The sequence below is a fragment of the Hoplias malabaricus genome, chromosome 4 (genome assembly GCF_029633855.1).
Source record: "Hoplias malabaricus isolate fHopMal1 chromosome 4, fHopMal1.hap1, whole genome shotgun sequence".
Taxonomy (NCBI): domain Eukaryota; kingdom Metazoa; phylum Chordata; class Actinopteri; order Characiformes; family Erythrinidae; genus Hoplias; species Hoplias malabaricus.
The window spans coordinates 57,709,648-57,725,141 of record NC_089803.1 but is presented as its reverse complement, the minus strand read 5'-3'; the positions used below and the strand labels follow the sequence as shown (position 1 = coordinate 57,725,141).

General features: G+C 39.3%; 2 protein-coding genes across 3 annotated transcripts; both read right to left on the bottom strand.

The window, feature by feature from the left end:
• Positions 1 to 255: 255 nt before the first annotated feature.
• Positions 256 to 6,004, bottom strand: LOC136694730 (uncharacterized). Its single transcript, XM_066668509.1, has 9 exons — positions 5,884 to 6,004; positions 4,781 to 4,983; positions 4,529 to 4,609; positions 3,837 to 3,932; positions 3,464 to 3,574; positions 3,176 to 3,296; positions 2,176 to 3,046; positions 2,010 to 2,071; positions 256 to 1,724 (listed from the first exon to the last, which is right to left on the bottom strand). Exons 1-9 carry the CDS (start codon positions 5,885 to 5,887, stop codon positions 523 to 525), a joined length of 2,751 nt encoding a protein of 916 aa, XP_066524606.1. The 5' UTR covers positions 5,888 to 6,004; the 3' UTR covers positions 256 to 522.
• Positions 6,005 to 8,459: 2,455 nt separating this feature from the next.
• Positions 8,460 to 15,342, bottom strand: zgc:171422 (uncharacterized protein LOC100001353 homolog). Of its 2 annotated transcripts, XM_066670002.1 has the most exons (9): positions 15,304 to 15,342; positions 15,050 to 15,160; positions 13,884 to 14,086; positions 13,624 to 13,716; positions 13,093 to 13,188; positions 12,875 to 12,985; positions 12,648 to 12,768; positions 11,694 to 12,257; positions 8,460 to 11,509 (listed from the first exon to the last, which is right to left on the bottom strand). In XM_066670002.1, the coding sequence occupies exons 2-9, from the start codon at positions 15,051 to 15,053 to the stop codon at positions 10,287 to 10,289; spliced, it is 2,415 nt and encodes an 804-aa protein (XP_066526099.1). In that variant the 5' UTR covers positions 15,054 to 15,160; positions 15,304 to 15,342; the 3' UTR covers positions 8,460 to 10,286. The 2 variants fall into 2 exon arrangements, with proteins under 2 accessions (XP_066526099.1, XP_066526097.1); XM_066670000.1 differs by lacking the exon at positions 15,304 to 15,342 and having other exon boundaries at positions 15,050 to 15,261.
• Between the last annotated feature and the right edge of the window lie 152 nt (positions 15,343 to 15,494).

The following is a 15,494-nucleotide window of genomic DNA, read 5'->3' as shown; positions in this document are numbered from 1 at the left end:
GCTCTGGACCCACCGCGACCCTGAACTGGATAAGCGGTTACAAATAATGAATATATTCATTGCATAGTAAGATTATCAAAACAAAAAGTAATATTGTCTATGTACAGGAATTTTTAACCCACAGTCAAGGTAAATTTTTTATTTCCTGTTTACCCAGTTTTCAACCAGCCTTTAAAAATCACAGTTCTTAAATATAAAACTAAAAAAAAAAAGAAAAAAAAAAACATTAATTCCCTGTCACAAGGCAAATGCATTGCTGCTGGAAAATAATCCCTCTCCGAACCAGGTGCTTAGTTTCATAAAACAATTATATTTAAGAGGCGAACACAAATGAAAACAGGATTTAGCAATTTATTATCATTCAAATACTACTTATAAAGCTCCAGGTTCAATGCCACAATTAACCCAACTCTGTAAGTATTTACAAAACATTAAAAATCTTCAATTAAAATCAAAAATCAAGAATCATCCTTATTATTTAAGGGATTTTTTTTAACAGTCATGAAAATGTTCAAACTGGGGTTAAATATTTTCATTGATTTGATCATCAGTGTGGGACTGCATGTGTCTCTTCAAGTGGCCACGGCGTGAGAAGCTTTTTGAGCAGACGGAACAACCAAAGGGTTTCACGTCACTGTGACAGTACACATGTTCATTTAAGCAACGTTTCCTCACAAAAGTCTTTCCGCAGATTTCACAGGCAAAGGGCCGGTGGCCCGTGTGTGATCTCATGTGTATTGTGCGGTGACTCGACACCATGAAGCTCCGTCCGCATACGGTGCAAGGATAGGGCTTCTCTCCAGTGTGGCATCGCTGGTGCACCTGCAAGCATCCCGAAGAACTGAAAGCCTTGCCACACTCCAGGCAAACATACGGCTTCTCTCCAGTGTGCAACCTCGTGTGGATGGTGAGGTTTCCCAAAGAGTAGAAGCACTTCCCACAATATGAACAGCAGTAAGGGCGCTCTTTGGAATGAGATCTCATGTGGGACTTTAGGTGAGACCTGGTGAAAAACTTTTTGCCACAGTTTGAGCAACTGTGAGGTTTTTCCCCAGTATGATTAGATATGTGTGCCAGGAGGCTTTGCAGAGTGGCAAAACACTTGCCACAGTGGTCACACTGGTGAGGTCTGAATTCGGAATGTGTTTTCAAGTGGTTACGCAGCTCAAATATGGAGAAGATCTGGCCACAGAACCGGCACTCTCCAGGCGCAAGCTTCTTCTTTTTGTCCTGGTCAGCTCGGTCACGGTCCTTGTGGGTTTTCATGTGGCTCACAAAGTCGATTTTCTGATTGAATGTTTGGCCACACGCAATGCACTTAAAGGCGTCTGGAAGGCGCTCGCTCACCAAGTGGTTATGGACCTTGGAATGGTTCACCAGAGACTGCAAGGATGTGTATTCTTGCCCACAGTCTGTACACCGGTGTACTGTCTTAACTTTGTGCTCTCTGCGGTGTAGTAACCATGCCTTCATAGACTTAAAGCTCTTGTCACAGTGAGCACAAGAGTATGTTTCCTTGCTGTGGTGATTCCGTTGGTGAATTGATGCCTGAACGTACGTCTTAAAATTCAGTTTGCACGTCTTACATTTGTATGGACCTTTTTCGGTGTGTTTTCGGACGTGTGCTCTCAGTTCTACCGGAGACCTGAAAGACATCCCACACTCTGAACATTTATGCTGTGTACTCCGTTTCGTTCTCGTTGGTCGAGTTTTGTTTGGATTATCTAGAAAACAGGAGGAAGAGAAACATAGAAACATGAATTCAGGCACTTATAAATAATAAACATTTATATACAAATATATATTTGTGCAAACATATGGACATTAATGGTCAAATTATATGATTATCTCAATATGCACATTGTTTACTGTAACTTTAACTTATACCTTCACTTTTTTTCTGTCAGAGTGCTTTGTGTTCTCAACTAGTGTAAGCACCTCTAGGTTGCTGAAAAGTGTTCCTGATCATCATTGCAACAATTATATTTTTACTAGTAATTAATCCTTACCCAAGGAGGGGGAGGAAGTGGATGAAGAAGATAAAGATGTCTTTAAAACATCAGAATCCACTCTGTCAAGAAATATAAATTCTGTTATTTTAACTGTACATTTTTTGTAATCATTTCATGCATTAATAAAATAGCTAATTGCATATGTTTGTGTATGTATACTCACTTTACAAAACCAGAATCACTGGTTAAACAGCGCGAGAGTGAAACTGTGGGCAAGCTGACTTGTTTAACTATTGATACCAGACGTCTTGGAACAACCACCTTAAGCTGCTTCCCGGTGTTGATTGAAGGTGCTTTGTTTGGAGTTTCAACGTCTCCTTCCTCTGAGCTAATCAGATATTTACCAGAGAGCACTGAACTCGGATCAGGTCGGTCAGCATCAGTGAATGCTTCAATCTCAGACTCAACAACCTCACTTGTTCCTTCAATGTCAGGCTCAACAGCCTCAGCTGATGCATCAATCTCATGCTGATCAACTTCACTTGATGCTCCTATATTAGCCTCAACAACCTCAGCTGACGCTCCAATATCAGACTCAACAACATCAGCTGATGGTTGAATCTCATGCCCAACAACCTCAGCTGACACTCTAATATCAGCCTCAACAACCTCAGCTGATGCTCCAATATCAGCCTCAACCTCAGCTGATGGTTGAATCTCATGCTCAACAATCTCAGTTGAAGCTTTATCCACACTTTGACTTTGAGACATTTTCACTGTCTCTAGGATTTCACAAACAATTGCACTTTCAGTTAAAACTGCTTCTTCTTGTATGTGACAACTTGATGATTCCTCTTCCATATTCCCAATTTCAAGGTAGTCATCTACTTGATTTAAAAAGAAGATTTCAAGTTCTGGACCGTCAGTCTTATTCTGCTGGCTTATGTCTTGGTCTACATCCTGGGATGAGCTCTCCAAGCAGAGGGAAGGTTCTGACTGGATGTCTGTATAACTCTCACTGGGCACGGCAACATCAGCCAAGAGAGAGAGAGACAATGTGGAGATGATTCTGTCCTCCACCACAGAAGGGAGTCCTGTTAACAACAACAACAAAAAAAAAAATAATTTAACAGAGAAAACATTTAATTAAAAAATGACAACTCTTTCTACTACATCGATTACAGGTACACAACAGTATCTCCATGGTATTTATAGTCACTTACCATTTGTCTCCAAAGTTCCCTGATAGTCATTTCGAAGCAAAGGCAGCAAGAATCTGGGATTCCAATTAGACTGTACCAAACTTTCCCAGTCAGTTTCTGTAGTACTTAACCACATGGCAACCTAAAATATACAATTTTATTTGCAATTAAAGTTATATATTTTAACTGCTGTCAATGTTAACACAGTAATAATGTGTTAATGGAATAAATATTCAACCTTACATTTCTAAATAACAGTCCAAACTAAAAGTAATAAGAGCCAGAAAAAGCCAAGATGTAATAAGCTACCTGTTTGAAGTTTGGTACTGGCAGCAGCTGTTCAAGTCTGGAGAGAAAATGACCAACCAGGACTTGCAGTGCTTTGTCAAATTCAGGTCCGTATTCAACTGGGAACACCTCCTGTAGGAAACGTCCACAAAGTGAAATACAAAACAGTGAAGAATGATAGGAAATAGGCAGAAGTCATATTATATTTGCAGTTATTTCCACTTCTCAAAAAAAAAAAAAAGAGTAGAAAAATATTTAATTTTAGTTCCCTGTAGACAATGAGTTAAAATATTTTCACTAAGAGTATTAATGTACACTTATACATATATTATTAACATATAATAATGCTGAAATGCCTACCAGATTAACCTAATATTTATCAGCATATTCTTACCTGAAAGAAATGCTCCTTCATATTTGGGTCCTCCAGTAGGGTCAGCAGTAGCTTTAACAATCTGCACTGTACATTTCCCACCTCTGAAAAAGTGTCCTGAAGAAAAAAGTACCAACCCCTGATTATCTTCTCTTGATATAAACATTACATTAAAGGAACTCTATGTATGTTTTTATATTAAAATTTCAGCTTCAAAATGTGATGCTTCATTGGTCTGTAATAGGGAGAACAGAGCCTCTGTTGTTGGTACTCCAGGCTCAGCACTTTAAAGGAACACTAGGTAAAATTTGGGTTTTCTGCTCCAGGGGCTTCCCTAACGAAAATGATTTTTAAAGCACTGTGCTGCAGTCAATGGCGTGGTGGAGGGTGGGGGATGTGATTTACTACTCTCCTCCAGAAATTACATAGGGCTGTTTCTGCAGTGTTGAGCCCAGAGAAGCAAGACAGAGGCTCTAGTCTGTTTTTAACAGGTCAGTGAAGCATCACAATGACTCTGAAGCTGGAATTTTAGAGTGAAAAAAACGACAGTATTCTTTTAAAACTATGCATATCAGATGCATGTACAGATGGCAATGAATGTTACTGAAAATACCAGGTATACTATTTTCTTTTTAATCAATGAAAAATATCAATAGTAAAATGGACTGCATGTCTGTCTGAAATACAGTGATGCTTCATTTAATGGACTTCACCTTGGACTCAATTGTTTGAAGACGTTCCTTCACAGTCTCTTGGTCAATTGGCACCTCACCTTTACACATTTCCAGAATCACCTGTAACAACAAGAATAGTGGTCAGCACTTGACAAATGACATGTCTGGTTAATCATGTAGATTATGTTTTCATGGTAATAGACTACATTTTCACATTAAATAGTTTGGAAATCCAAACAGCAGTTTTGCAGTTGCAATTTTTAACAAAAACGGATAAGGTTTGAGTCTTACCTTTGCTCTCAGACCCATAACTAAAGCATTCTTTTGTCTGTCACTCAGAATCTGTGGAAAAATCTTGGTTATGAGAATGACGTACTCTTCCAGTTCATTAAAATGCTCCAACTTCTGTTGCTGTACAACTTGCCACATGTAAGCAGACATGAGACGCATAGGAGGCACCAGAAGACGCAGCGAAGATAAAGGCAGAGGAGAACCTGCGAAATATAATTAAACAATCATTTAAAGGGATGGAAATGGTGATTTGAAGCCTTCTGATGTAAAAGATCCATTGTAGAGAAACTGAAAATGGTGGTGGTAGAAACCAGACATCTGAAGTGTTTAAAGCTCCCTCACAAAATGTTATTGTATAAAATGATTATAAACCATTCAGAAGCCATACACTTTACATTTTTTTAATCCATTAACTGCTGATAGATAAAAGCATGTTCTTAGGAGGGGGGGAATACTTTTTTAATTACTACTACCATCTATTTGCCATTCCCAGTATTACAAATCAGCTAAAACTCAATGGATGTGTGTAGATTCACAGGTGAACTTTTCATCTGCTGAAAGGTGGATCTGTGTGTGTTCTTTAATTAATGGGAAATTTGTTATAGTTGTAATTGTGTGCTATTTAAGATAGAATTGATTTAAAGTGTATCTGCACTATCACAACTCTAACCTATTTAAAGTGGAACATTAAAGTGTGCAATATTAAAAGTAAATTGTTTAAGATCATAACTTTTTAAAGCGGAATTTATTTAGAACTTTAACGGTTCACAGGCGCAGTAGCCTTAAGCTATTTAGCTACAATATATCGGGCAAAGATGCTTTAAACGCTAAGCGCTGTACTACTGAATGCAGAGATTTTTTATACTGTAAATGCTGCACAACATATGAAGAAATCATTTTAACTATATTTACGGTGCAATGGCAGTTGTTAAATAAGAAGTTTGTGAACGAGGAGCTAACTTCAGCCTCAGACTAATACAGGTCGATTCGCCACAGCCAGTGAATCACTACACCAAACTGCACCGGCTTCTATTAGCTTTCATTCACGAAAAGCAAACGGCAGCATACAAGCTTATTTAGGTGTTAAATATTGAGATTCTTACCCATGTCGCCTCTTTAAAGTGTATGACTGAAAACTTTAATCGCAGTTAGAGAAATACACCACCATCACTTCGCCTTCAACTTGTATTTTCACTGTTTCTAACCACACTAACAGCGCTCTGCCGCCCTCTACAGGACTGGAGCTCTGCGCCGCCCAGTAGCCGCCGCGAGGGGGTGCTCATGAACAGCTGAAAAACTACAATTGGTAACTTCACTTATTTATATCACATTAATTCATTCATTAGACAAGTGGTTTTGGACTGTGGGAGGAAACCGGAGCACCCAGAGGAAACCCACGTGGACAACACACCAAACTCCTCACAGACAGTCACCCAGAGTGGGAATCGAACCCACAACCTCCAGGCCCCTGGAGCTGTGTGACTGCGACACTACCTGCAGCGCCACCGTGCCGCCCTATATCACATTTAGCATATTTATATTAAATTTATACCACTAAAACTAATATAATTCTAAATGCATACGCCTTTTTATGTCAGTTCCCATTTAAGTTCAGACAATGTAGGCCACTGTGATGTTGTAGGCCATTGATTTATTACTGCAGTACTGCACTATCCCTGAGGCATTTCTGGTTCTGTGACTTTCAGGTTGGTCGATTTAAGACAGACAGGGATTCTTATATCAGGAACCTAAGAAAATAATCATATCCACTTGTGGGAAGGACAGGTTCGAACAGATAAATGCAGGGACTAATTACATATCCAGGTGCATCTCAGTAATTTAGAATATCATTCATTCATTATCTGTAACCGCTGATCCAGTTCAGGGTCGTGGTGGGTCCAGAGCCTACCTGGAATCATTGGGCACAAGGTAGAAATACACCCTGGAGGGGGCACCAGGCCTTCACAGGGCAACACACACACATTCACTCACACTCACTGACACTTTTGAGTCACCAATCCACCTACCAACGTGTGTTTTTGGACTGTGGGAGGAAACCGGAGCACCCGGAAGAAACCTATGTGGACACGGGGAGAACACACCAAACTCCTCACAGACAGTCACCCGGAGTGGGACCTGAACCCACAACCTCTAGGTCCCTGGAGTTGTGTGACTGCACTACCATGCTGCCATTAGAATATCATCAAATTTGAATGATCAAGAAAACACTGCCAAGATTTCCTAAGCCTATAAACTGGTCCCTCAATCTGGTTCAGTAGGCTACACGATCATGTGAAAGACTGCAGACTCGACAGATGACCAGAAGGCAGTAATTGACACCCTCCTGCTGTATCCAAGCATATTAATGGAAAGTTGAGTGGAAGGAAAAAGTGTGGTAGAAAAGGGTGCACAATCAACAGAGACAACCGCAGCCTTGAAAGAATTGCCATTCAAAATTTTGGGGGAGATTCACAAGGAGTGGACTGTTGCTCAGTGTCCAAAGTCTTGTTTTCAGATGACAGTAAATTTTGCATTTCTTTTGGAAACCAAGGTCCCAGAGTCTGGAGGAAGAGTGTTTCCACAATCAGTGATGATTTGGGGAGCCATGTCATCTGCTGGTGTTGGTCCACTGTGTTATATCAAGTGCGAAGTCAGTGTAGCCATCTACCAGGAAATTTTAGACTACTTCATGCATCCCTGTGCTGACAAGCTTTATGGAGATGTAGATTCCATTTTCCAGTAGGACTTGGCACCTGTCCACACTGCCAAAAGAACCAATACCTGGTTCAATAACCACAGTATCAGTGTGCTTGACTGGCCAGCAAACTCACCTGACCTAAACCCCATAGAGAAACTAGAGGAAGAAGACACCAGACCCAACAATGCAGACAAGTTTAAGGTTGCTATCAAAGCAACTTGGGCTTCCACAACATCTCAGCAGTGCCACAGGCTGATTGCCTCCATGCTACACCACATAGATGCATGCTTTTCAGTAGGCCAACCTTTCTGTATTAAAAATCATTTTTTAAATTGGTCTTATATAATATTTGAATTTTCTTTGCATCTATGAGTTTCACTTTTTGAATTGAATTACTGAAATAAATTAACTTTTTGATGATATTCTAATTTGTTGAGATGCACCTGTATTTAAGACAGCACATACTGAGCAGAGTCTAGAGTAACAAACAAGCTACCCTTAAGGAATTATGGGATGCTTATTCTAGAACATCTGCGTAAAACTTATATCCTTTCAAATACCCTCCAGCCTCATAATTGTTATTAGATTTTTTTCTTTAAGAGAACTCACCACTGACTCATTCATGTTTTGTCTCGTCAACCAGGTCCCAGTCAAGTATTTTAAGATGTTTAGCAAAACCCCATTAGGTTGATTATTACATTAAGGTAAAACTATGTAATGCTTTTTAAAATGCTTTTACTTTATAGAAGCATGAGAAATTTGAGTCAAATTTTGTAAACGAGAAATGTTTAAAGGTTACTTAGGCCAGTGAGAACATGTAGCACTGGAGTTTTATTTTTCCTCATTATTTAATGTGGGATTTAAAGTATATTATCTATCAATGCCAAAATATTTTTTCATTGCACGTTGAACAAAGTGGCATATAAAATGTTAAATGAACAACAGAACCATCAACACATACCTCAACTTTGTTTAAAGGTGTTTAATTGCAAATGTATGAAAAAATGTGGATAGTGATAGGTGCTGTATATTTTACCACCATCTACCTGAGCTGCAGAAACGTGTATGGATCAGAGGCTTGACTATACTTTATACAGGTTTAAGGGTCAACCTTCAAGAGCCAATACAATAATAGCACACAATCGTTAATTACAAAACACAAGCAAAATCAAAGACGACACATTCAGTTTACACCAAACTAATACATATTAATAGTATAAAACAATATACAATAGTAACAAAATATTCATATTAAAACAATGAACGTTGGACACCAATTATTTAATAAGAAAAACAAATGCAAATTTGTCTTTGTACAAAGGATGGGTGTTTCAAATTAATTTAACTCATTTTTGTAAATATATAATTCACATTTTTTTAAATTCTGAAGTAGATTAGTTTTAATGGGATTACATCAGGGCATGGTAACTAAATTAGCCGCCAAAGCAATTCATTCACTGGACCATCCCATGCCTCCTACGCCTTCTTTGGATTACACTAACCTTATCTACTTTTCATATCATGAAAAAATATTGGATATATTATATATGTTCCTGAACTCAAGAAAATATAATTTAAATCTGTAATGGAACCCTACTTGCTCTGAGCAATAATTATTAAAAAAAAAAAAAAAAAAAAAAAAAAAAAAACCACTCAATCTGTACAGCTAGAATTTATTAGTTAACCTCATGAACCCGATGTCTGCCATTTGCATGATGATTTCTTATCTCAGGAATGCACTCAGACATGCTCTACATATTACAAGTTGTAAGACCCAGTCTAGCCAACCAAATCATGAAAATCAGACGCATCGCAGAGTAAGCCAGCGCAGGAAAGAGAGAGAAAAAAAATTATATATCCCACTCCATTTCTAAACTTTGTAACTCAAGAAAGGGTTAAATTATAATCCTCATCCACAGAAAGTTGTGTACACATATCTCACCATAATTGTGTGCTCAATGTCTAGGCTACACAAGTCAGCCACAATTACCTTGTATACACTTTTAAAAGAGAGAAGAAAAAAAAAAAAAAAAAAAAAAAAGAACACCCCAGGATGTAGTCTCTTTTCATCACAGAACCGTCAGTGAGAAATCCAGTCCTAAAATGACCAATATGGGTTATTCCATCAGTAAACTGTAATTGGGATGATCAGAGGAACAGGGAGGAGCCTCCTCTCTCATTGCATGCTCAGTTTTTTGACCAGCTTTTTGCATGTGGCTGCCAACTGTCTGTTTATCCATCATTAGCTGTCATTCTAGAATGTGTGTGTACATGCCTCTTTGTGTGTTCTGGGGGAGGGGGGAGAGCTCTTTTCCCAAATTCCATAAGTTGTATTTAGGCTTAATTAAGAGTCATTATTCTAGTTTTTCCAGCTCTATTATTCTGAACCAAAAATCTAAACTGGACACTTTGGACCCTTACACACTTAATTTGTATAAGGAAAATGTCCAAAACTCTAATAAGCATCAAGAAAATTAATGATCAAAAATGCTGAGATTCATGAAGACAGAAAAGCAATTCCATCTCAAATTATAACCCTTCTGAATTATTATTGAAAAATAAATTAAAAATGTATGGGAGACTGTCTTGTGTAGATATTTTACAACAAATTATAACTACCTGAAAAAATGGATATGTTAATAAGGCCTGATTAGATTTTCTGCATCTGTATTTGGTCAAGAAAACAAAGGGAATAATGTGCTTTTAAAAGCTTGCGCTGGAATGTCCTTACTTCAAGTACTTCTCATGAGACCAGCTTCTACTACAAATCACACGAATACCAGTCACTGAATGAGCCATTAATGATTATTAATGACCAGCATGGCTCTGCATGTGCCTGTTCAAGTGTGTGCGGCGTGTGTAGCTCTTTTGGCAGATGGCACAGGGGTAGGGTTTTACGCCAGAGTGTGTGTACATGTGTTTGTTCCAGTCGTATCTCCGTACGAATGTTTTCCCACACTGGGTACAGATGTAGGGCCGTTCGCCCGTGTGGACTCGCTTGTGTGCAGTAAGATGGCTTGAAACAACAAATCTTTTGTCGCAGATGCTGCAGCAATAGGGTTTCTCACCAGTGTGACTGCGTTGATGGACCTGCAAGTCTCCGGCGGATATGAAGCCTTTTCCACATTGGTGGCAAATATACGGCTTTTCTCCTGTATGTATTCTCACATGTATGTTCAAGTTGCCTAGCAGGGAGAAGCACTTGCCACAGTGAGGGCACATGTGTGGCCTTTCACCCGAATGGCACCTCATGTGCGATTTGAGCTGAATTTTGTTGAAAAAGCGCTTTCCACACTGGGTACAAAGAAGTGGCTTTTCTCCGGTGTGATTTGAAAGATGCGCCAACAAACTACTGCGCAAAGCAAAGCACTTGCCGCACTGGTCACATTGATGTGGTCTATACTCAGGGTGTGATTTCAAGTGAACTCGCAGGTCGCTAATGAGTATAAAGGTCTCCTCGCAGAAGCGGCACTTGCCCGGTTCCCGTTCTTTCCGTGGTAGCGGCTCAGTTTTAACTTCATGTTTCTTTTGATGCATCACTCTGGCCCGGTACGACCCAAATGTCAAATCACATTTGTCACAGGGGTAACCTCCATTTACAGATGTAGACATATGTTCTCGTCTATGTGTGACCAAAGCTGTGAGACTGCGGAACACTTTGCCACATTCAGGGCATTTGTGTGTGCAGACCACCTTGTGGGCCCGTTGGTGTGTATACCAGCTGGACAGAGACTTAAAGCCTGCGCCGCACTTGATGCACTTGTACGTCCTGACCTTGCAGCTTCTCTGTCGATGGAGAGTTAGCTGCTTCACATCTCTGAATACTTGGCCACATTCATAGCACTTGGTTGAAGCTCTGCTGCTGTGAATCTGCTGGTGCTTAAGAAGGTCTGAGCGATATGCAAAACGCTTGCTACACTCTGAACATTTATGAAGCCTCCTGCTGAAGAGGTAAGAACTTTTAAAAGGTGAGAGAGGAGCAGAAGGACTTCCAGGGTCCTCGAGAGGGACAGGTGCTTCAGAGGCTTCATCTGTAAAGACAAAGTGAAGGAGAAAATAAATGAATTAATTAAGTCAGCTATTTGAATATAAACATTAGTAACAATATACCACTGCACTACCTGAACTCAAATGTTTGTATAACTCAACACTAAACAACATTTCCGCCTTCCGTTTCATTTGCAACAGATGAAACAATCGAACACATATACTCACTGTTTTGGGCATCCTTAGCTGAGCGTGAAAGCTCCAGTGGCAGAGTGATCTTTGTAAGAGGAACTCTGGTGATCTGTACTTTATGCTGTTCAACTTCAGTAGCAACTTCTTCTGTGGGGTTTTCAGAAACTCCACTCTCTGTTTCCTCTGTTCTCTTTAGATCTGTGGTAACATCTGATATTTCAGTGCTTGGCAATGTTACGGTCACCTGAGTTGGCATTTCGCTCTCTTTTTCCAAATGCTTTATAGCTTCTGATATCTCAATTTCAAAATTCTGTCCCCGTGCATCTTCTTCTATTGCCCCATCGTTGGCTCTTGGAGACGGAATAGCATCTGGATGTTCTTCTGATACCGTTTCATCAAGACCTTCTGCAAATTCTTCATGGTCAACATCATACACTTCACACTCCTGCTCCACATACTGAGGGGTGTGTGAGGGGCTCCCTGAGTTTAGGAAAGCCTGCAAGTGTTGTTGATCGTTATCGTGGCTGGACAGAATTGTGTCCATCAGAGGTGGGAGTGACAATGAGGAGATGATCCTGTCTTCCACTACTGATGGGAGAACTTATATAAGAAACACAAAAAAAGGAAAAAATAATTTCAGCACAGTCAAATTGTGTGTCAGTCAAGTTCCTTTGAACAATATACCTTTGCACAGTTATGCATATAGTTTATACTTAACCATAATACATTTTTAAATGTTCGTTTTCTTTAAAGCTACACTTTATACGGTAATTACTTCTAACATTTATTTTGGTCCATATAATTGATGTTTCTATCCCTTAAAGGGATATTAAGAGGATAGCTTTTCAAGTTTTGCTAGGAATAAAGATGGTAAAAACATACTGTTCTTTCTGTACAACTATACTGTTGATATAGTTAAATTAATGATTCACAATTCCCATTCTATCAATAATAATGCAGCCTCAATGTCTCAAAATTTTTAAATCATACCATTATCCTCCAAAGTTCCACAAATTTCACTTTGTATCAAGGGTAGCAAACGATCTGTTCTACAAACAGACTCCACACACTCATTCAGTTCCCACTGAAAGGCACCGAGAAATGACGAAGTCTGGGAAATAAAATATATTTCATTCATTTGAAGTATTGAATAGTTAATGTGTTATATACAGAAATTAAACAAGAATCTTAAGAAAAAACATTGTGCTTCACCATACCTGTTTGAAGTTTGGTACTGGGAGCAGCTGTTCTAGTCTGGACAGAAAATGACCAACCAGGACTTGCAATGCTTTGTCAAATTCAGGTCCGTACTCAATTGGGAAAACCTCCTGGAAATTTTACATGAACAGGGTCATTTTCAAATTGGTGTAATACAACCACGTAAGAGCTATGTTACCACATTCAACATGTGTGATGCCCTCTGACATATACTGACCTGAAAGAAGTGCTCCTTTTTGGCAGGGTCCTCTATAAGACTAAGCACAAGCTGCAGTAAGTTTGTCTGTAAGCTCTCCGCCTCTGAATCACTGCCCTGGAGAGGCACACAGTTTCACATTCTTAATAATGAGTTTTCACAATTCTATCCCATAAGAATCCCTAAATAACCTGAAACCAAGACAGGAAAATATGGACAAATATACCACAGACAGATACATGTTATGTCCAATGAGGACAAGAAGTGAAAAACTGCGTTCTTTTACAAACCGTTATTTAGGTGATTTTTTTATATTATATAAAAAGAAAAACATGACAAAACATGGCAGCTTTCAAAACACTACTATGATAAGAATTTAACTATAAGTAAGAAAAAATGGTGGCACTGGAATTGGACTTGTTTCCCAAACTAATGCTTATTCCTCAGGCTTTGTTACTCATGTAATATTGTCAGTATCCTTTAAAAACAAGACAAGAGTTGTTGCATAGGATGGCGGAGGAGGGGAATAATAGCAAATGTTTAAGAACAAACCTTGGATGAATGAGACGATTGTATTCTGTCTATGTGCTTCTTCACTGTCTGAATATCTGCAGGCACTTCATCTCGGCACATCTCTAGAATCATCTGAAAAAATAATCATCAAACCCAGAACACAGCATTAGTGTATGCTTTAATGAAGGATATTTCCTTGAACAATATTTCAATTCCAAAGATCACAGGACTACTTTGTATATTGTTATACAGTGACATGCTTTCAGCATATTCATTTTTTAACCAATTTCTTCACTCACCTTTGCTCTCAGTCCCATTATGAGTGTAGCCTTCTGTCTGCTGGTCAGTACTTCTGGGACCAGCTTAGTCACCACAGTCACAAACTCTTCCAGTTTTCCATAATGCTCCAGATTCTGGCGCTGTGCAATCTGCCACATGAAGGCAGACATAAGGCGCAGAGGGGGAATCAAGAGGCGCAGAGAAGAAATTGGAGGAGCAGAACCTGTAAAAAGAAGATGAAATAAATACAATGAATGGATGAAGGATTTTGGGGAAATATGCCATGTTTCTGACCAATATACTTGAATTGTGCTTTAAATCATGACTACTGTATTACAAATTAATGGCCAGGTCTTGCTGTACGTGAGTTTGGAGACATAGCCCACCTGTGTCTGATTGTTTCTGGTCTAATTCATCTAGAGGCAGTTTACATAATGTGTGTTGTTATATTAAACTGTTGTAAGCTCTAATGAAAGATGCAGCTCTGGCAATTTGAGAATTGCACTCTTGAAAACTGCGATGGCGATACAATAGCGATTTAAAAAGTCTATAAATATCCCCTTACTTCAGTTTAGTTGCATGGACGCGTTGATAAATCTCCTGTTAGCAACAATAAAATAATCTGACCTAGTACTCTAAATTTAGGCAGAATTTCAAACGGCTCCGTACACACTATGTAGGGCACTATGTGGGTCATAAAATTATTTAAAATTTCAACATTCAATCAATGCAATATTTGAGAAACAGAAGGCTATTTACATTAAATTATAATCCCTACGTAACTCTATCTAACATTTATAACAACATTTGGGTGCAGAAGTTACAATTTCGTGACCTACGCAGTGCCCTATTTAGGGAATACGGCGCCATTTGAGATCCGGCCTCAATAACTTCCAAACGTTGCGATCACTGCAGTTACTCTCGTTTCACTCTCTGTGTTTACAGCTGCAGGGTACATGATCCACGAGACTAATACAGGACAACTAACACAAATCCAGTCATAAAACACACTTAGGGTCCGTCTCTTTAATCCAGACACAGGGAATTATGTGTGCAACATTATCCTGCTCAAGTCTTAAACCAACTAACGCTACCGACTTAGAATCGTCTTTACACAAGACTTCAACAACCAAACACGATCCTCTGCATTTATAAACTGTTGATTAAAGCAGTTAACAGCTCATACTCATCGTGTTTTTGGAGATTTGTCTTCGAATTTCCGATAAATTTATCTTGTTTTACCGCCGTTGCTTGGCTGTTTGCTGAAGGCCGGGAACACACGTGCGCATGCGCAACTCTGCAACAAAAAAAACCCGTCAAACCGTGAAATCATGTATTTGTTTATTTTCAGATGTATTCCGTTAATGTCCAAAACTCAAAGCTGCTGATGTAATAAAGACTGAATAACATCTACAAACGTGCTCCCTCCCTCTACTTTACTTGTTTATTGAAGTTTATTTAGTCCGTTTTCTCCCAGACCGGTAGACGTCAGTGCGCGCGGCGCTGCGAGAGAAAAGCGCGCCAACCGGAGGGAGACGAGGGAGCGGCATCAGTGACGCGTTCCGGCTCCATTCAATGGATCGAATCACTGAGTCAGTTCACTAAAAGAGTCGGTTTATACTGCTCACTTC

Bases quoted from the DNA above. Each gene is read 5' to 3' on its own strand.
- LOC136694730 (XM_066668509.1), bottom strand. The intron at 4,610-4,780 runs GTAAGACTCAAA...TTGTTGTTACAG, and splicing joins TTATGGGTCTGAGAGCAAAG to GTGATTCTGGAAATGTGTAA. The intron at 3,047-3,175 runs GTAAGTGACTAT...TGTTGTTAACAG, and splicing joins GGGAACTTTGGAGACAAATG to GACTCCCTTCTGTGGTGGAG.
- zgc:171422 (XM_066670002.1), bottom strand. The intron at 13,189-13,623 runs GTTTGTTCTTAA...GTGCCTCTCCAG, and splicing joins AATCGTCTCATTCATCCAAG to GGCAGTGATTCAGAGGCGGA. The intron at 12,986-13,092 runs GTCAGTATATGT...TAAAATTTCCAG, and splicing joins AAAAGGAGCACTTCTTTCAG to GAGGTTTTCCCAATTGAGTA.